This window comes from Canis lupus, chromosome 16, assembly GCF_011100685.1.
Source record: "Canis lupus familiaris isolate Mischka breed German Shepherd chromosome 16, alternate assembly UU_Cfam_GSD_1.0, whole genome shotgun sequence".
NCBI classification, from domain to species: Eukaryota; Metazoa; Chordata; class Mammalia; order Carnivora; family Canidae; genus Canis; species Canis lupus.
In genome coordinates, this window is record NC_049237.1 from 1,591,375 (window position 1) to 1,612,326 (window position 20,952).

General features: G+C 40.3%; 1 protein-coding gene across 13 annotated transcripts in view; it reads left to right on the top strand.

The window, feature by feature from the left end:
- The window catches only part of EZH2 (enhancer of zeste 2 polycomb repressive complex 2 subunit), a 65,646-nt gene that overhangs the window by 10,211 nt on the left and 34,483 nt on the right, over positions 1-20,952 (top strand). For 6 of the 13 annotated variants that reach the window (XM_038559256.1, XM_038559259.1, XM_038559262.1 and 3 more), the window contains 2 exons: positions 15,934-16,057; positions 16,657-16,785. In XM_038559256.1, the coding sequence (XP_038415184.1) occupies positions 15,941-16,057; positions 16,657-16,785 (246 nt within the window). In that variant the 5' untranslated portion in view covers positions 15,934-15,940. Of the gene's footprint in view, positions 1-12,062; positions 12,357-13,072; positions 13,237-13,557; positions 13,879-15,933; positions 16,058-16,656; positions 16,786-20,952 lie in introns of those variants that run through there. The other 7 variants (XM_038559260.1, XM_038559265.1, XM_038559267.1 and 4 more) reach the window with 4 other exon arrangements.

A 20,952-nucleotide genomic window follows, 5' to 3' on the forward strand; every position in this document is an offset into this window, starting at 1 on the left:
CTAGAGTCCTTTTTAACTCAGATACTGAGACTCAAGGTGGTTGGTTTCTGTTACCCACTTAGAGCGCTTCCTCTGGAGAGTTTGAGAAATATTGGACTGGAGTTCACCTCACCACTACAGGTGATTGTGATCCCCCTAGCTGGCATTTGAGTTGTTACATTATATGCATTTCTCTGAAATTCTTGTGATCAATTAATTCATAAAACCTCTAATGCTGATTAAAAGCTTATTATTTCTCTCTCTCTCTCTCTTTTTTTTTTATTGTCCCTTCATTACAGGCATAATAGCATAAAGCTTTTTAGGTACTATTATGTATCTGACTAAACTAGCTTTGTAAACAATCAGGTTGGGATGTTGTGAATTACAATATTTACCCTGTTTCTGGCACAGAGGCCCTAAAACTCTAGGAATTTCCTAAGTGATAAGTGTGATAAAGGTGTCTTGGTGTTTGTAACAAAACCCTTTGAACAGTACCTGGGTTTGTGCAAATGAGATGGCTTGCAGAAAGCCCCCAAAGATGGGCCTGGTTGCCAGGGTAGCTACTCGAGGCGTTAGAAGGATTGGGACTTTTATTTTTATTTTTTTACTCTACAAAGAAAACCCAAAAGCCTCCACCCCAAGATTGCTAGAATTCCTACAGCAATTTGGTATCATGGCAGGATACAAAATCAATGCCCAGAAGTCAGTGGCATTTCTATACACTAACAATGAGACTGAAGAAAGAGAAATTAAGGAGTCAATCCCATTTACAATTGCACCCTAAAGCATAAGATACCTAGGAATAAACCTAACCAAAGAGGTAAAGGATCTATACCCTAAAAACTATAGAACACTTCTGAAAGAAATTGAGGAAGACACAAAGAGATGGATTGGGACTTTTAGACCTGCCATTTCCCCCACCCCTGGGGAGGGAGGGGGCTGGAGCTGGAGTTCTGTCACCCATAGCCAAAGGTTTAATGAATCATGCTTACGTAATGAAGGCTCCAGAGAAATCCTAAAGGACGGGGTTGGGAGACCTTGTGAAGCAGCTGGGAGAGGTCCTGCTGCGGAGGGAGCCTGGAAGCCCGCACCCTTCACACACACCTCACCCTGTGCGTCTCTTCCATCTGGCTGTTCCTGGGTTACATCCTTTTCTAACAGACTGGTGATTTAGTAAAGAAACTGTTATTCCTGAGTTCTGTGAGCTGTTCTAGCAAATTAATTGAACCCAAGAGGGGATCATGGGAGCCTACAGTCTGGAACTGGTTGGCACAGAACTCAAGTGACAGTCTGGACTTGGCATTGGCATCTGAAGAACGGAGGGGAACAAGTCTTGTGGGATTGAGCCCTGAACCTCGGGAAATCAGATGCCCTCTCTAGGTAGATAGTGTCACAATTGAGTTAAATTGTAGGACACTCAGTAGGTGTTGCCACACCTTTGGTGACTGGAAGTATCAGAAGTGAAGTACTATTTAGAGTACTGTGTGTGATGTAAATGAAAATAGTTTCTCTTTACAAGTACCTGCATTGGCAAATTAAAAGTTATTTTCCGATTTTTCTGATAGAATTTAGTGTTGAATTTAAAGAAATAAAATCGTTTTCTTTACCAGTTGCACTTGTTAACCCGCTAACAGCATGTAACCAAACAGCTAGCTAGACCTAACATATATACATTTTCTGGAAAAGAAAATTTCTTTTTTTTTTTTTAAATTTTTATTTATTTATGATAGTCACAGAGAGAGAGAGAGAGAGGCAGAGCCACAGGCAGAGGGAGAAGCAGGCTCCATGCACCGGGAACCCGACGTGGGATTCGATCCAGGGTCTCCAGGATCGCGCCCTGGGCCAAAGGCAGGCGCCAAACCGCTGCGCCACCCAGGGATCCCCGGAAAAGAAAATTTCTTAAAACTATTGGCTGCCCCAGTCTTCACCCATTAGAACTATTCAGATAAAGGGTGAGATGTTCTCCTTCTTACCCTCTATAAGGAGACATTCTGTACTAGTGAAAATATCAGTGTTTCAAGCCGGACTACCAAACAAAAGCCCTGTCTTTCCTAGCCGCAGAGTCTAAGAGGCCCAAATGCTAGGCACTCATCCTAGCCTTCTTGTTCTCCTTTTCTGCATGGAAGTGCTGGGATGAAGTCGTTTTTTCCTGCCTAAAAACTTTCATATTAGTCTGGAAATTGCAGAGTGATAACTGCAGGGATTATATAACTGGTCTCCCTGCGGTTGGTGAATTCTTTATAGCATTTCCATAGGTATTTGGAGGCTGAAAAAGATTTTCCCAGGGCTTTAACTTTTAGTGACAAGTGATGTTATACTAATAAATTCAATAGACAATATCTTTGGTAAAACAAATACTGAAAAGTATCATTGGTTGTCAATTATACTGTAAAGTTTGAAGTTTTCCAGCAGCTCAGTGTCTTTATGTTCCTGATGGACCTTACGGATAGGAAACTCACAAAAAACGCTTGTAATTTATAACTGTCCCTACCTCTTTTACTTTCATCTTGTCCGTAAACTGTTAACTATTTTCAGCAAGAAAGTGAACTTCAGGGTGGAGATGAGCCCAAGAAGTTTCTGAAGGGTCTCACTCAGTGAGGAGTTCTGTTGGTGTCCACAGATGAAAGAAATGGCACTTGAAGACATTTTTCCCCGCTGTGGTGTACACTAAACTCAAATGCTGAAACCAGCTGATAACAGTCACTTGGTTGTAGGATGCCTGCAGACTCTGGGAGGTGCTGTAAATGCTTTGGGCTTAGTCTTTTTTTTTTTTTTTTTTCTAATTCTGTCTTCAGAATACAGAGGAAACTGCATCTCATTTGGGGGCTAGGACGTAAGGACAGGGTGCAGACAACAATAGTATGTATGTCAGCAGGGTTATGCATTGAAAAGTTCTAGGAAGATTCCAGATCATAAATACTTCTCTTTAGGCCCTAAACCAGCCCGTCTCTTGTCTACTATGAGGAATGCATCATTGCTTTTCTTTTGAGCACAGAGTTGTTGGTTCGTACTTCAGGGCCAGTGCTATCTGAAAAATACCCTTGAGCGCTGGACTTGAGTGGCTAACCACCGCATCGGAGGCAGGTGGAGTGGGCTGTGGGAGCTGCAGATTCCTGGCAGCTAGTTCCTGCACTTGTTGGCTGGAACAGTGCAATACAAGATCCTTTCTATTTACCTGACTCGAGTTTCTCTTAAAATTTTGCACAATGGATGTTATTAAATTTGTGTTAGATGTTGACTTATCAGAGGTGTAAGATTTAAAATCGACTTTCTAGAGGGAAGAACGTCTGGCATCAGACTTACCTACGTTTTTGCTTGTATCCAAACTTTTTTTTTTTAATTTTTATTTATTTTATGATAGTCACAGAGAGAGAGAGAGAGAGAGAGAGAGAGGCAGAGACACAGGCAGAGGGAGAAGCAGGCTCCATGCACCGGGAGCCCGACGTGGGATTTGATCCCGGGTCTCCAAGATCGCGCCCTGGGCCAAAGGCAGGCGCCAAACCACTGCGCCACCCAGGGATCCCCGTTTTTGCTTGTATCAACTAGTAGTGAATAGTATATATCTTAAATGAATAATATGTATTTTGTGTTGTCTTTGAATCATGAGTTATATATCATAGTTTTAGTTTCTGAGCCATAACTTTGTCTTTCATTTCCCTCCAGCAGTATTTCAGTTAAACTGAGTACACACCCAAAGAAAGGAGAGGTTTCAGCTAATAAAATGGATTTAGTATATTTTCAAAGAAGACTTTTATTTCTAAATGTCAATTTAATCTGTCTACTGTTGAAGCAAATTTGTTTTGTTTTTTTTAAAGATTTATTTATTAGAGAAAGCGGGAGTGGGAGGGGCTGAGAGAGAGGGAGAGAGTATCTTCAGTAGTGCTCAGTGCAGAGCCCCATGTGGTGCTGGATCTCACAACCTGAGCTAAAAACCAAGAGTCAGAGGCTTAACTGTCTGCACCACCCAGGTGCCCCTGTTGAAGCAAATTCTTGACATTTATGACATTTTTATTTATTTGTTTTTTATTGGAGTTCAGTTTGCCAACATATAGCATATCACCCAGTGCTCATCCCGTCAAGTGCCCCCCTCAGTGCCCATCACCCAGTTACCCCAACCCCCCGCCCACCTCCCTTGCCACTACCCTTTGTTTCCCAGCGTTAGGAGTCTCTCATGTTCTGTCATCCTTACTGATATATTCACTCATCTTCTCTCCTTTCCCCTTTATTCCCTTTCACTTTTTTATAGTGACCCAAATGAATGAGATCATATAATTCTCCACTTGGTTTACACTTGTGAAACTTTTTAAAAAAGTAATCTGTAATCTGTATGCCCAGTGTGGGACTTGAACTCAGGACTCTGAGTTCCACGGACAGAACTAGCCAGGCGCCCCCTCCAATTGGTTTAAATTTAGATGGCCATTTCTTTTCCAAGACATATCTTTGTAAACTGATAGCATTTCGGATAAACACAGGAATGCTGGTCTGTAGATTCCACGTTGAACTTGCAGTTGAGTTTACTCTTCTGCTGGAAGGAGGAGCGTGATCTTATTTTTGTGGAAAGTGCATTAGTGCAGAATCTACTCACTTTTGCTGTGACAATCAAGTCAGTGTTTTCTATTCTGCGGAGACTGCCATGTCACTATCATTTTCCTGTGCTGTTGAGCAGTACTGTGCCTTTTTTAGTACTCCTTCACTTCGAGCTACAAATAAGATCTGTATTTGCCCCCTTATTTTCTCCTGATCACTAGTCACTGGCTCATCTGTTTCCTAAAGACTCTTGAGCACAAACGCTGTTCATGATGCTTGCTCATCTGTAGCTGTATGTACAAGTGGTCTGCTAACGTTTAGGCACCGAGATGCCCGTCGTGTTACAGGATTTAGCATTTTCTGAATACTTCATAAATTCTGGTTGATAATACCTCTCATTTTGGTTTAAAGGACTTGGCCTCCCCAAGTCCTTCAAACCAAAACTTCAGAAGTTTCTTCTAGAGTTTTGCAGGTTGTTTGGGTGGAATACTTGGGTCCAGCACTAGTGAGCTTTTGTATATTTTTGTCATTTTTCTCCTAGATACAAATGGAGGCATTCTAGGAATTGAAAAGGTCCCTGAACAATATTTTTATTTTATCTTTCTTTTATGGGGGTAGGTTCAGGTCTCTATGAATGGGGCATTACTTGGTAGGATGAGGTGGTTTTAGGTTTTAGAATCAGAAGAGAGTGACCATGACCACTGATCCCTTCTTACAATGGTGAAGGGTGGGACAGATGGGTGAAGACAAGCAATTTGTTTAAAATGCATTTTGTTAGACACTAGTCTCTTGATTTGGCGCAGATGTATGGCATACTACCATTTAGATTCTATAGTTTGGCAGGGCAAAAGTATCCCCCGTTAAATAAGCTTCATATTGATTTTGTTTTTAGTTGCAAGAATGGTGATTTCTAGGCCTTCATTCTTCTAAATGTGTATTTTAGAAGTATATAATTTGAATATATTGCTCATTCTAGGTGCTTTGCTAGGCAAATGAAAAGGCAGGAATTGTTGCGATTTGATTTGTATGGTGTCTGGATACACTTACAGCGCAGCACTCTTCTGAGAGCATGGTCTGTGGACCTCAGAGAGCCTGTGAGGTTATCCTCGTCACAGTACTGAAATGTTCTTTGCCACTTTCTTTTCGTTCCTTCTTTTTCTTCCTTCCGTGTGTTGACATATGCACCAATGGTGGAAAAGCCATGGTAGGTTTTTGAAACCATTGATGCCTTAGCACTTGTGCTCCAAAACCCAAAAAACAAGACACCAAAAGGCAGTTCTAGGGAATGTTCTTGATGAAGTAATAAAAATTGTTAATTTTGTTAACTTGTGAGCCCGGGTGCACACTTTTGAAATGTTCTGTGCACCAAGATGGGGCCATGTGTAAATTGCTTCTGCTGCATACCAAAGCAGGATGGGTCTTAGGAACAGCACTGCACTGGCTGTGTTCTTCATGGAGAACAGTTTTGCTTGGAAGAGGGGTTGACAGACAGACTAAGATTATTCAGACGGGTATTTGGCAAGCACTTTTCAGTGAAAGGAGCCTTCAAGGAAATCAACAACTGTATTTGTCGCCGATGATAATGTTTTGAGCATTCAAGCAAAAATTAGGATTTTTGGAAAACTTGTATCTGTCACCGCGAACTTGACAGTTTCCCGATAAATACTTAAAAGACTTTTCAGATGAGATCGGTGGATTTACCAAATACGATTTTTGGAAATAATGTCAGTTTTGGGGAAATCTGCATAACCCCAGTGGGCCAGTATTTTTCAGATACGAGGAATGATGATCATATAAAACCATGCACAGGTTAAAGATCCATTCAAAGTGAATAGACCAATGAATTTTAACGTAGCAGAGTTCAAAAAGTTTATAATTTCAGATTCTACATTGCAACTAATCTTACAAATCTATCACTGCTTACTGAAGAATGGTGTTGTCTTGAGGAAAAGCTTGAATTGCAAGCTCAGCCACTATTTTCACAGAACAGTTTTGGTCTAATATCAAAGCATGAGAGTCACAATTACCTCAAAGGCTGTTCAAATAGTCTTCCATTTTCTAGCTAAATGCCTGTTTGGAAATGGATTTTCTTCATATTCTTTAACCAAAACAACATACTGGAACAGATTGAATGCAGAAGCAGATAAGATCCAGCTGTCTTCTATTAAGACGGATAGTAAAAATTGGCAAAACTGTAAAACCATACCACTCAGTGATTGTTTTTTTTTTTTTAAAGGAAAGTAGTTTTTAAAATGTTATTTCTATTAACATGTAATAGGTTTGCTGTTACTATCTTTAAATGAGTTGATGTTTTAAAAATTCCTCAGCTAGTATTCCTAAGATCCTACATACCCATCGTTACAGCCCAGGTAAACTAAAGGGGTCCTGAGACCAGACACTTGTGAAGGATGGTGTGTTTCCTGTGAACTGCCCATCATTCTGTTTGTGCTAGGAAGGGCCCAGTAAGTAATTAACATCTGATAATCTGCATTCTAAGTTCCAACTTCTTTGTTGTTATAGTGGCTCACTTAAGGCCTCTTTTGATCCCCAAGGGCCCCCCTACCCCCAGTGTATATGGGCATCTGGATTTTTAATTTAATTAGTTAATTTATTTTTAGGTTTATTTTTGGATTTTTAATTTTAGTGTCTCTTGGTATCTCTTTCTTCATTCACATTGCCATCAACCTAGTCAGAGCTCAGATCACCTTATTCCTGAATTACTTCAATGCTCCAGTTTTTCCTAATATATTTTTCAAACTTGAGTGTTAAATGGGATCTGAGGGTTGCCTTGACCTTAATTTTCTTTATATGTTCCTTGAGAATGTATAGATAAAATCAAAGCAGAGTTACAAATGAAATATACTAGTCATATCAGCAACACATGTTTAATGATGCTGTTTGGTTAAAACTGAATAACCAACAGTAGAGCTTATAACAATGCCATAGCCTTGGGACCAGTTTTATAATGTTTCTTTAGTTTGGCTTACAAATACTAACACAGATAATGGCTATTTGCATAAACAGATTTTATAAAATGGCTTGTTAACTTCCAGAATAATCAGACCTCATAGTTAACCTGAACAGCGGCACCTAGCAATCTTTGAATACTAGTTTTAATGCCAGTTGATTATCCTGTCAAGCTGTATTGATCACTAGAGCATTGTGGAGTGGTGAGATCTATATTGGATATATACTTAATCCAATTATTTTGGAATCTTTACTGGGAAATATTGTGCTGTGTGTTTTACTTCTGGGTTTGCTGGTTGGTGGGGGTCTCGGTATCCCATTGGCTTTGTAACACAGGGAGGGTGCTAAGTGGTCCAGCCCAGGTTCCTTTGTTTGCGAGCTTATCATACCTGCTTTACCATACTTACCTGTTTGGTTTCTTTTATAGTGCTCAACATTGTCTGCCACACTAAAACATTTTCCTTTTTTTTTTGGGTCATTTCCATCCAAGTAGATTGTAAGTTTTATGGGATTACAGAATTTTCTCTCTTTTATTTACTGCTGAGCTTTCAGTTTTTATAAATAATACCTGGTATGTGTTGAATGAGTAAATGTATATTATACGACACTTCTCTCTATTCAAACTCTAAACTCAAATGCTCTTTTTCTGTGTCAGGTGCTTAATGCTGTGTTCCCCGCTGGGGCAGAGAGACGATTCTCTGACCATCTTAAGCACAGCTAAAATGGACTTGAGTTTTATGGAATCCTTTTGTTTCGGCTGATCAGTGCACGTGTAATCGGGGCACGATTACTTTCGTTGGTTCAGGTTCTGTGTTTTGCTTAGTGCAGCCTAAATGTGCGTTATCTCTTTAAGTAGACACCATCTTAAGGCATTTATGGAGGGTTTTTTCCTTTTAAATTGTTCAAGTATAATGTTAATCTGAGTTTTAAAATAGTACAATTGTACGTGTGAATTTTCCCCTCAATTTTGTTTTAAGGTTTGTAAAAGTACCAGCTGCCTTAATTACTGCCTGTTCTTTTAATTTTTTTTCCTTAAGATTTATTTATTTATTTATTTATTTATTTATTTATTTATTTATTTATTTATTTTAGAGAGAGTGAGCTCACGTGCTGTGGTGGGGAGGGCAGGGGGGAGAGTCTTAAGCAGATTCTGGGCTTGAGCCTGGAGCCTGACTTGGGGCTGGATCTTCCACCCTGAGGAGTGGAAACCAAGAGCTGCTTAACCGACTGAGCCACCTAGGTGTCCCTTGACTTGATGTTTTTCCAGATTTCTAGTCATTGGTGCGTTTTTTTGTCCCCCTCCCTTAACATTTTCTATCACATTTGGACATTTTTTATGTGTTTTCGTTCTGTTTATCATTTTTAAAAGTGGGTGTCATTTATTTTTAAAATTTACGTATTTAAAATTATTTAAGATAAAGGTTTTTTTTTTTTTTTTTTTTTTTTTTTTTTTTTTTAAGATTTCTGTTTTTAAATAATCTCTACACCCAGCTTGGGGCTCAAACTTAAAACCCTGAGATTGAGAGTCACATGCTGTATCAGCTGAGCCAACCAGGCACCCCAAAAGTGGAGGGGATTTTAAAAGTGAATGTTTTTACATTGGGTGGTTGTATAACTTACTCGTCTCTCTTTTCTTTTTAAACTTTATTTTGGAATAAGTTTAGATTTCTGTAACCTTGGTACATTTTTAAAAATGTAGAAACCGACACCAGTATGTTACTGTTAATTAAACTAGAGACTTTATTTGGATTTTACCAGTTTTGTGTCCTGGGATCCAGGCCAGGGCACCACGCAGCACTTAGTTATCTCCTCAGGCCTTCAGACTTCGATGGTTCCTTAAACTCCTCTTGTTTTCATGACCTCATGATAGTTTTGAGGACTATTATCAGGTATTTTGTAGAAGTGTCCTTCGGTATGGGTTTGTCTGATGTGTTTGTGTGCTAAGACTGAGGTGTGGGTTCTGAGGTTTTGGGTGAAGAAGGCCACAGAGGTGAAATGTCCCTCTTCCCTCATGTTGAGCGGCACACGACGGCAATGTGGCTTGTCCCTCATCTTTTATCCATCATTGTTTGGTGTGAGGTGGTGCCTTCTGGGCTTCTCTGCGGTGATGTTACTGTTTCCCATGCCAGGCTCTCTGCCATGGAAGTGAGTTACTGAGTCCAGGCCCTGCTCAGGGGGAAGGGACCTGAGGTCAGGCTCCCAGGTTAGAGAGGTATACATATGTCATTATTTGGAATTCCCTGTAAGGAGGACTGCCCCTCTTCTCCCGTTTACTTATTAATTACTTATTTATTTTATGGACTCCTGGATACTTGTTCATTCGGTTGTAATACAATACCATTGTGATTTATTTTGCTCTTTCTTCAGCTTGTTGCAGCCTTGGGTGAGCTAGAACGTAGCCTGGCCTCAGAATCTGTGTAGACCTAACACTGGAGTGATGGCAGGAGGTGAAATCTTGTCTGTCTGGAGTCCTTAGTGCAGCAGTACGGCTGTGCCACGGGGACCCCTCACTCTTGGTCTTCTTTTCGAGGTGCATTGCCTTTATTTCCCCTTGGGCATAAGATCTGCTTCTCAGATAATTGATTTTTACCTCTTACCAAGGGTAGTATCTATATGTCTAAATTCTCTTTATATGTTTTTCCCTTACCTACAAAGATTAATTACTGTTAATTTATTTTTGAGTTTATTAAAGCAGTGGGTTTTAACTTAAGAAATAAATGAGGGGCATTTGGGTGGCTTGCAGGGTTGGGTGGCTCAGTTGGTTAAGAGGCTGGCTCTTGATTTTTGGCTCTGGTTGTGATCTCAGGGTCCTGGGATTAAGCCCTGCCCTGGGCTTCGAGATCAGTGCTCAGTAGTGAGTCTGCTTGAGGGTACTTTCTCTCCCTCTGCCCTTTCTTCCTGCTTGTGTGCTCTCACGCTCTCTCTCAAATAAATCTTAAAAAAAAAAAAAAAAAAAAAAAAGGAACTGGGGTCCTTGGCTGGCTCAGTCAGTAGAGTATGAGGTTTGATCTCGGGGTTATGAGTTCTAGCCCCATGTTGGGCACAGAGCTCAACCTAAAAAAATAAAATTGTTAAATGAGATGAGCAGCTGCCCTCAAAGAATCTTAAACATAAGCACTGCTGCAGACTGGCAGTTTTTCAAAGTTGGCAATTTAATGGCTCACTGTGAAGTAAAAAAAGACATTTTAGTTATGGATGGACATCAAGAATATTGGAATCGTATTACTTAAATTTTGTTAGGTTTGGATTTGACCTTATAGAGTCTGGTAGTCAGTAAAGAGTCAGAGTTCATGCTATTAATTTAGTTAGGGAGGATGAGTAGTACATGTAGTTTATTATTTAGTTTTCTTAAGACAAGTAGAAAACAGAACCCTGCAAGACTAAATAGGCACTAGCACGTGCCTTGAGCCATCATTTAGGAATGAAGAACCTTTAAAGAAAGGCCTCAAGGGAACTGAAAATGCCTAGGGAATTTATTTTTAATTCTTCGTCATTGGTCACTGAGTAAGGAGGGGCAGGGGTACCAACCCAAGGAAAGGCCCCTCACAAGTTGGACCTAAGAGAGAGCGGAATGCTCGTTCTTTAGGCTTTGTGTCCTGGTCCCCTGAGGGGTGGAGATGTGTCTCCTGGCACATCACAGGGGCCGTAGAAACCTGAGAGGATGGAGGAAGCTCCTTACCAGGTGGGCAGGACTGCTGTAATTGGTGTCTCTGGTGATGTCCTTGATGAGGTGATGTCCTTGGTGAGGAAATGGTCACCAGAACACATTTTCTGTTAATTCAGGCATTATTGTATGTGTAGTCTCAATACCAAGAATATATCTCAGACCGCTTTATATTTCATGTGGCAAGAAAACCTTATCCAGACCGGTTTAAGAAAAAAAAAAAAAAAAGCGTTTCTTAGCTTATGTAACTGAATGTTCTAGAGTTGGGTTTGGCAAAGCTCGCCCAGTTCAGGGCTCGCTCAGTGAGGTGATTAGAGTCCATTTCTTGGTTTTGGGTGTTTTTTCTTTTTTGTCATTGACTTTTTTTTTGCAGACTCTTCTCTCAGGCTTGCGGAGAGAGAGCATGAGATTGGCTTCCAGTGATTGTTAGGGCATTGTATATCCAGGTTCGAATCTAAGTGGAAAAGAGTGCGCATTCTTGTCCTGACTTAGCAGGGAGCCTCCTGAAATCTTCCCTGTGACCAGACCAGTCTGATCATTTATCTAGTGTGTACTGGTGCCTGTCAGCAGGGAGCGGTGTGCCCTGGCACCCTGTGGATGGTAGTCCTCAGAGAAGGGTTGGTGAGCTGATGCGGGTGGCACAGACACCTTGTCTGCTCTGGTGGGACAGAGCGGGGTTACAAGGGCAATGGAGTTCAGGATATTAGGATAAAGAGACTGTGAACTATGTATTTTTCCTTACTTTCCTTATGTAACCTGTATCTGTGTTATTTTGTAAGGTTCTGCTGCATTGTACAAAGGTTTTGATGGTCTCCTGCCATAATTTGCTTTGTCTTTTGAATTAAAGAATACCTGTTGTTTGGGTTTTACTGTATATGGATAGAGTCTTGTTTTAATGATTAGAGTTGTACTGTTTTGAGTAAGAGAAGTCCTTTTCATACCCTGGATAAAAATCCCCCTAGTGCCATTTCACCTATGAAACTAACAAATCTTTTGAATGAGAAATGTAAAAATTGGGTGTATTCACAAATCCTCATTCATTTAGTGGCTCGTTATTCTAATAGAGGCTTTTTTCTGCCAACATGTAGATATTTGGAACTGGATTCTAATACTGGGCAGTGGTATGGTGGAAATCAGAAGACCTGATTCGAGGCTGCCATTCGTGGGAAGGGTGCGGGGCTGGCTGACATTTGGAGGCTTACTGCTTGCTCAGCACTAGGTGAGGCAGTGTGTTTGGTGTTTGTAACCAACTTGGAGGTACTGGTGTTATCCCTATAGTTTGGAAAAGATCCTTAAGGTAATATCAATTTCCTTAGTAAGAAGAAATCCCAAACGCTCCAGGTTTTATACTCAGGATATCCTCTCTTGATTGGTAGGGCTTCTGGACCATGGGGTCTGAGTCATCCCTGAGACTCCTCTTCCTTGGGGCTTTTGTGGTAGTGGGGTGCATTTTCATGCCCACTCACAGGAGGCCCCACCCTTCCTTTTCATACTTCGTGGCATACCTAGACTTCATGAACAGTTCACCATTAATGTTCGTTAGGAGATGTGTTCTGTTTTTGTTTGTTTTAAAATGTATTTGCCAGGCACACAGCCAGGCTCTGAGATCTTATAAATGAGTAAGAATGGTTCTTGCTCCTGAAGAACTTACAGTGACAGTGGGGATGAATTGGAATGAAAAATATGAAAACATTTTTTTTTTGAAAACATGATTTTAATATATTGTAAATGCTGTGAAAGTGGGTTTATTTTATGTAAACCAGTCTTCTAAATGGTGACTTAAATTTTATTACTTTTTAGTAGACCAGCCTACTTATCCCTATGTATTCAAAGAATGGTCCACACATTTTTAGATCTATTTCTTAGGTTGCCTTTTTTTTTTTTTTTTTAAGATTTTATTATTTATTCATTGAGAGACAGGCAGAGACACAGGCAGAGGGAGAAGCAGCCTCCCTGTGGGGAGCCCCGATGTGGGACTCAATCCCAGGACCCCGGGACTACGCCCTGAGCCGAAGGCAGTTGTTCAACCACTGAGCCACCAAGGTGCCCCTATTTCTTAGGTTGTTCAGAGGTTATGATCCTTATATTTGAATCCATAGGTGAGTTACCATGCTTTTTCTTATTTCATCTCTATTGTGCATATTGACCAGATAATCCTATAGTTTCATAGCTTCACTTTTATACTTCTGTATCTGGAAGAGCTGTGTGAAACTTAGAAACGTAGAAATTTTTCCGTACACGCTGTCTTACAGAGATGCTGGTTCTAGAATAATTTGAAAAGTGGTGGTGTTGACCTTGCAGCTTGTACAGTTTTGGTCAGAGAGACTATTTTGTTGTGACATAATTGACCAAAGACGTTGTCGCTCATGGTGGGAGTGCCATGGAAGGCACTCAGAATATCTGGCAAGGCGAGTTCTAGTGTGCAGACATGGGATGCACACCTCTTCACCAAGCACATAAGATGCGCATCTTACAGAGATGAGCCAGGGTCACATCCGTCTTGCCCCACATCCCTGCTCCAGGGTTCGGCAGGTGCGGGCGGGGCCCAGGGGTGCTGCTGCCAGGGCCCAGGAATTTGTCAGGGCAGTAGATGCACTAGTTGTGATTAGTCTGTGAGCTAATGAAGCAAGATAATCCCTTTTTATCTGATGGTTCTCCCTGCTAGTTCCTAGGCCTTTGAAGCACTACACGGCTGAAAAGAATTTGCATAGAATTACTTGAGCTCCTCTGTTAAGTAGCAGGTAAGAAAGCAAAGGAATGGCATGGAGGTTTCTTAAATAACCACCCCCCCACCCCCCCACCCCCGTCTTTTTGGCCTCCCTCACCATCTTCTGTCTTCCTCACTTTGTACTTTGCCTCAGAGATGGGGTCGTCTTCCTCCGTCCAGTCTTTTCAGGTCACACTTAGAACCTTTTCAGTTATATCTCTGTGGCCTCATCCGACCGACTTGGCTCAAGTTCTGAAATCTCTTCATTCTTCTCATTCCCTCAGTGGTGTCTCCAGCTGGCTAGGTGTCCCTCTCTGTTAGTGGAATCTGCCAGCTGGACCTCTTGGCCTTCAGAGCCCCATCTCCAGCCGTCCTCCTGCTCATACCTTAGGGTCAGAGTCTCTTCTGATCTTTCTTGGCCTTTTGAAATCCAGCTCAACTTCTAAGGTTCTGTTAACACCTTTCCTGCCACTCCCCACCCCCGGAATTTTTCCTGTATATCTCCTATTCTGTTTTCTTGTTTTCAGCCTTGTTAGGTGGCACCTAAGCTCCATCAGGGCAAGTTCTGTGTCATTGATCTTTGTATGTTCAGGGCCTGGTTCCTAGTACTCGATGGTTATCCAGTGCTTATCTTGCCCCTCTTTCAGCCAGAGTAGTCCACGAGGCTGCTTTCCTTGTCTCTGGTGGGAGGCTATCCTGACAGGAAGTTACCCACTGACCTCTGGGCTGCCGCCCTCTAAATCTTGTCTCTTTAGGCGGTTTCTCTGTGCCCAAGGGTTTTATGTGGACAGGTAAATGAGGTTCTACTCTGTTACCAGGTATTCAAGCCAGAATATCATCCACTCCATTTTTTTTTTTTTTAAGATTTTATTTATTTATTAGAGCACAAAAAGAGGGAGCAACAGGCAGAGGCAGAAGGAAAGGGAGAAGCCGGCTCTTTGCTGAGCAGGGAGCCTGAGATCATGACCCGAGCTGAAGGCAGATGCTTAACCCACTGAGCCACCCAGGTGCCCCTGTCCACTCATATATAAGCCATCACCAAATTTTCTGTTAAGTGACTCTTGAATTCCTTTGCTTTACTTTTATCACCACTGTGGTGGGGGAAGCTACCCTCCTCTCTTGTGCGAATGCTGTGCTGCAGTCCTAACCTCCTCTATTGGTCACCTGCTCTTTCTAGAATGTCAGTCTCCCCCTTCTCTTTTATTTAAAACATTCTGGCTTTCCTTTGCTCTTAGATAAATTTACAGCAAACATCCTTAATGCAGCCCTTTGTACTTTCTGGCAGAGAGAATGTCCTAATTTTTTAGGATACAAGTATGATTTTTATACTTTGAGAGGTGAATGTTCTAGAAGGGGACACTTGTTTAGACTTAAAATGGGGACTCTGTACTTAGGCATCTGGGGAACTATAGGCTGTCCCCACGTTTAAGCGTAATTGGTTACCTAGAGCCTGCAACTGAAGATAAGCCTGGAGAATTTGCTTGGCATTTGCTGCATTTTTGGTTTGCTAGTGGAAAAACCCCTCGTGTGAGTAAAAGGGGCACAAGAGGCAAAAGTACAGACTTTTATCACAGTGTTTAAGGTGAGAAGCCTGGTAAAAAGTGTGTGCAGGGGGAATGCTTTAGTTTGTACATTCGTTATACTGTGTATTTTTTACTTTTAGTTCTGTATGTAAATTTTACATTTTCAGATTTCTCTTTTTCAATCATATTCTTCATTTATGCTAACTTGATGAAAAACTTAGAGTATGTGTCTACATGTGTGGATCTCATAGGCTGAAAACTAGCATGTTATAGTATGCTTAATTTCTGTAATGGGATCACGTTTCTGTAAAGACGGCTGCTTTTTAGGAGTGGAAAACCTTTGTCAATAAAAATCTCTCCTAAAAGTTGTATTAAATAAAAACTCATATTTTGGATGAAATGTTTTAAGGATAAAACCCCACAACTCGAATGAGCATCCTTGCAAATGTCATCAGTGTCATGTATTGTTTATTTTGCTGATTGTTAGTTTGCTGGGGATTAAAACACAAATGATCATATTCAGGCTGGTTAGATTAGTGATTTTAATATGAAACCATTGCTTTTAGAATAATCATGGGCCAGACTGGGAAGAAATCTGAGAAGGGACCTGTTTGTTGGCGCAAGCGTGTAAAATCAGAGTACATGCGGCTGCGGCAGCTCAAGAGGTTCAGGCGGGCTGACGAAGTTAAGGTACAGCTTTATCTTTTGTGAAGCACACCTACGGTTAAGGGTAGTTCCCCGCCCCGCCCCCCAAAGATAAGTTTCAATTTGCAAGGGTCCATTTTCAGCCAAGGTCATATTTATAGTAAGATACATGAAGGCTTGGAAGCCAAGGGCCTTGATCTGTCTTAATTAACATAAAGATTGTCCCAGGCACAGTAATGGGAATGGAAAGATTGAAATCTAATGGCCAGTCAATCTGCTTAGAAATCACTATCTTTTTAGTGTATCTTTTGTATTACACGTGCAGATTTGGGACCCAAATATAAAGGAATGTGTTTCATGGTTTTATGTTTCTAAAGTCATTGTGATTTTGTTTTTATATGATGTTAACAAAGAAAGGATGCAATGATTTTCTGTTCCCTGCCCACTCTTAGTAAAATAATAGGTGTGGTGCTTCTATGTGATTCGAATGTGGGAAGCCACAGTTTAGTGTAAAATCTGTATGTGTTTGAAGGAACGCTCCTGATATTTTTGAGAAATCACTAGATGTTAACTTGCATTAGAGATACTACACATTTTCTAACGATGAACAATTTCTCTTCTCCTCTCCTTCATTTTTTTTAAAGAGTATGTTTAGTTCCAATCGTCAGAAAATTTTGGAAAGAACGGAAATCTTAAACCAAGAATGGAAACAGCGAAGGATACAGCCTGTGCACATCCTGACTTCTGTGAGCTCATTGCGCGGGACCAGGGAGGTTGGTTAACTCACGCACTGTAGTAATTATCGGTGCATTCTGGTGTTTGCTCTTGCAATGTTGGTTGGTTATTGATAGGAAGTCATTCACCTCAGGATGTCCGTCTTTTTATTGCTCTTTTAGTGACTGCCTCAGGCCACTACTAGCTGTCCCTATAAGAGAGCTGTAGTGTTTAGCATATATTTTACTGTTACCAGGTAGGTTCATAGATTTTTGAGGATTGTTGGTTAAAAAAAACTTTTAACTTTAATACTCTTTAATGGCTTCATCAGATCACTGTTTAGAGCAAGGCTTTCTGACTCATAGTTGTCTTTTTTTTGGTCCCTTCTGAATTAGCCATGCTATAAGAAATATTTCCTTTTCATTCATATTCATAGACTAAGAAAGTTATTTATTATTTGAACATTTTGTTCAAATTCTGCAGCTCTCTAAGAATTTTTAAATTCAGTATTGAGATCAGAAGTCCTTTTTTATAGTATTTTTTAAAAGAAAGATCTTTGGAATAGGTCTTAATCCTATTTCGAAAAGAAGGCCATACATGTATGGCAGATTTTATAATTAAATGGCACATAAAACACAGTGGCAGCAAAATGAAAAGGTGGCAGAAGCCTGGGGCACCTGGATGGCTCAGTCGGTTAAGCGGCCGACTCTTGATCTCAGCTCAGGTCTTGATCTTAGGGTTATGAGTTCAAGCCCCGTGTTGGGCTCCACGCTGAGCACGGAGCCGTTTTTAAAAAAAAAGAAAATGGCAAAAGCTGAAAAACAGCATAGGACGGATCAGTAGGGTTTGGGTAAAGCACTGTGGTATAAGTACCTGTCATATACAGGAAAACATGGTATAGGAGGGGGAATGTTACTGGAATGGGTGCCTAAACAAGAAGGAGGAAGAAAGTTATTTGGGATTTAAGTTAAACTGCACAGTGGATGGTTGTTTCTCTGTCTAAACGGAGGAAACACCTAGACAGTGGGATCTATGCTATAATGTTTTCAGTGACGATATGATACTTATGAAAAATTGTAATATGAAGTAATTTGTTAGTGCATGAGACACCCTGGCCTTGGAGACTTGTCAGTACTGTCACAGTAGCATGGTCCTAGTGATGATCGTGATCATGCTGTGATGGTCTTGGAGACCCATGACTTGGAATGGTTCTTAGTCATTTATTCATTTTGTCAGGTAACAGCTCTTTAAAGCTTGGGCTTGCAGTTGTATAAATATATATCCTGTGCTGCTAACACTTTCCACACCATCTGGGACAGGTCAGGGACTACATATTAGAGGTAAATGACTTTGTGTTAATATACTAAGGGTGGAAGGGATTTGTTTCTACACTAGTTAGAAAGTTCTCAAAGGGAGAAAGGATGGGGCTTCTCAGTAGTTCTTTCAAAAGTTTTATCTGTGGTGACCATTTAGAAATTTTGAGGGTAAAGGAGAAGGAAACTTTTCTTCTCATTGGAAGAATAAATCTTATTCTAAAGTAAAATTTGGAGAAATAAGTAGGCACACATGGAATACTTAAGTTTTGCCACCCATTACGACTCCGAATGCTACCGAAAGCCCATCTGACACTTATAAGTAAAAGTTAACAGCAGTAATGATTTCCGGCCGGTGGTAGGTACTGTGCACACACATGAACCTTCTTTAATCTTTGTGACAGTTGTATTAGGCCTTTTTCTCCCTGGACAAGGACACTGGGCTTCGGAATACTAGTCAGCTTGCTCCAGTGATCTGATGTGGGCCCAGAAGAGCACCGCTTTGCTCAGACACCTTAGGAAATGAGTAAAGGTCATGGTTGATATACAGCTTGAATTGTTCGTAATATAATTGCAAGTACAATTAATTCAAATTAATATTGACTAATTGAATTTTGCTTTTCGTTTTGTCAAATGGAGAGAAATCATTGAATGTAAAGATCTCTAACTTTGTAATGTGAGTTTATGTGAGAAGTTGTAAGAAGAAATGAGAATTGTAATAAAACAAAATTGTTTTCTAAACTTAGTACCCCATGCAGGTTGAGAAAAACCATTTTCACAAAATAGGAGGGGAAGGAGGGAATTCATCCCTTGCCTCAGGAACTCAAGTGACCTGGTCAAGGCTGTTAGTTTTTGAGCTACTCTTGGTAGCTGATTCTGCTCAAGTGATTCATCTTTTACTTCCCAACCTCCAAGCACCTTTAAAACCATCATCACTGACTTCAGGAAGCTGCACGTTTATACAGTTTGTGATAAGCTTTTTGGTATTCTCATAATAAAAATAATAAAATTTTAAGACTGAGAAGGACTTTAATGATATCTGTCTAATCTCCTTACTTTGTAGATGAGACTGTATCCCTGTTTATTTTTCTGCAGTTTGAGCATTCTCAGCTGTCTGTCAATTTCTTTTATATGCTTTAAAAGTTGGAGCCCGAAGTAGGTCAGAAGCAGGAGGATAAATAAAAGTTAGTGTGTTTTGCAAAGACTTTCCTAGTAGTAGGCTTGGCAGGAGTTCAGACTGCAGTGTCGGTCCAAACACCTAAAGTCTGTGGCTTTCAACATTGGGAAGTGCTGTTATAACATTGTTTTAATTAACTGCTTATTTTTATAAGCCGATCCTTTGTAAGTGCTGTCTTTGTTTAAATCCTTTGCGGACCTGAGGACCGTTCAACGACAGTTTTCATTTTTTCACTCAGTTCTACTTTAATCCCTTCTGTGCGTGTAAAGTAGATGTGCTCAGTTTTAAAATGACTGGTTTTTATCTAGGTTATTTTAGTGAAGAACGGCTGGCAAAGGTCACTCTCTGATCTAACGAAGCGGCTGCCGTAGATGCTGATTCAGATCTAGTGAGCCCTGCAGTTGAACTCAGAGACCCTGTCTTCACTATAGTGTTTTCTTAACGTATGTTTTGAAGATAACTTGTGGGTGCTTATTTTTTGGTGTTGAGGTTACAGAACCTAAGCGGTGTTGCCTATGCAGTTTTTATACATTATGTGTCAATATTTTTCTTTATAAGCTACTCCTGACTCCTGACTTCTTGTAGGCAGTGATGGTATATTTTACATTTATTTCCTTTGCTCTTCAGTTAATCTCTTTAAGGAACATTCACCTTAGAAACGTCACCAAGTGATAAACACAGACCAAGGGATGCACACCTTACTGATAGGGTTTGTGGTTGTTTTTAAAAACCATGGCTTCTAGGTGACTTTCATTACTTTGTCTTATCGGTAAAACACTTTATCTTCTGTAAGTCTTCACGTCGGTAGTCCTGTTCTTCAATGTGTCTGTTTCTCCGGTTTTAATGAAGAGCCTGGTTTATGAGTTACTCTTGGAGTTCTTATGGGTGCATTGCTTTTTGTATATTTGTCCATTTCTTGATAAAAACCACAAGGTGCTTTCCTTCATTGTTTCTTCCTATCAAGATTTTTATTACCTGTGTGTATTAGGACTGAAAGAGAGGCTTGCTCAGATGTCTGTTTTTCTGGGCAAGTGGGTGTGATTCGTATAGTAATTTAAAAATATCCTGCCAATCTGCATTTCTAGATTCCCAGGAGAATTTAATGTTCTTGTAGGAATTTTGTGTCTTGTCTACTAATGAAAATAGAATTTTTAGTGTATATTTAAACATGCAGCTTCTTCAGGATGTCTAACGCAGCAGCATCTTTAGAAAGCCATCATAGTCCTCACATTTAAGAAGAATTAAAACATTTTAATACATACAGATTTGATCCTAGTAATGATTGAAAGAATTGTGAATTCATCATCTGTCATTTGATATTTGCAAATTTTGGGGGGGTGGTAGTGGTGAAGAGGCTTCTATGAAAATAACAATGTAGTCAGTTTATAAGTTTGCAGTTTGGACTTATTTTTATTGAAGGAGAAGGATAACATTGTCTCATTTACACTTAAGCACTTGCATTATTTATTGACTCATAATGCAGTTTCCTCAGTTAATTGTAAATAGAAATTTTTGTTACTATTTACAAAGAAAGAATGATATGCTAGTGCACCCAGTATGTAATTTAGTGCTCTTAAATACCTTTCAACTTTCAATATAGTAGCATGCTTTCTTTCCTTTGTAAATTTCAGAATTGTAGAACCAGTAGGTCTAGATTCTCATGAGCCATTTGAGCAAATATGATGGGGAGTGAGGTCATTTCTCTCATGTCTTAGAAATAAACGGGTGGTTCTCAG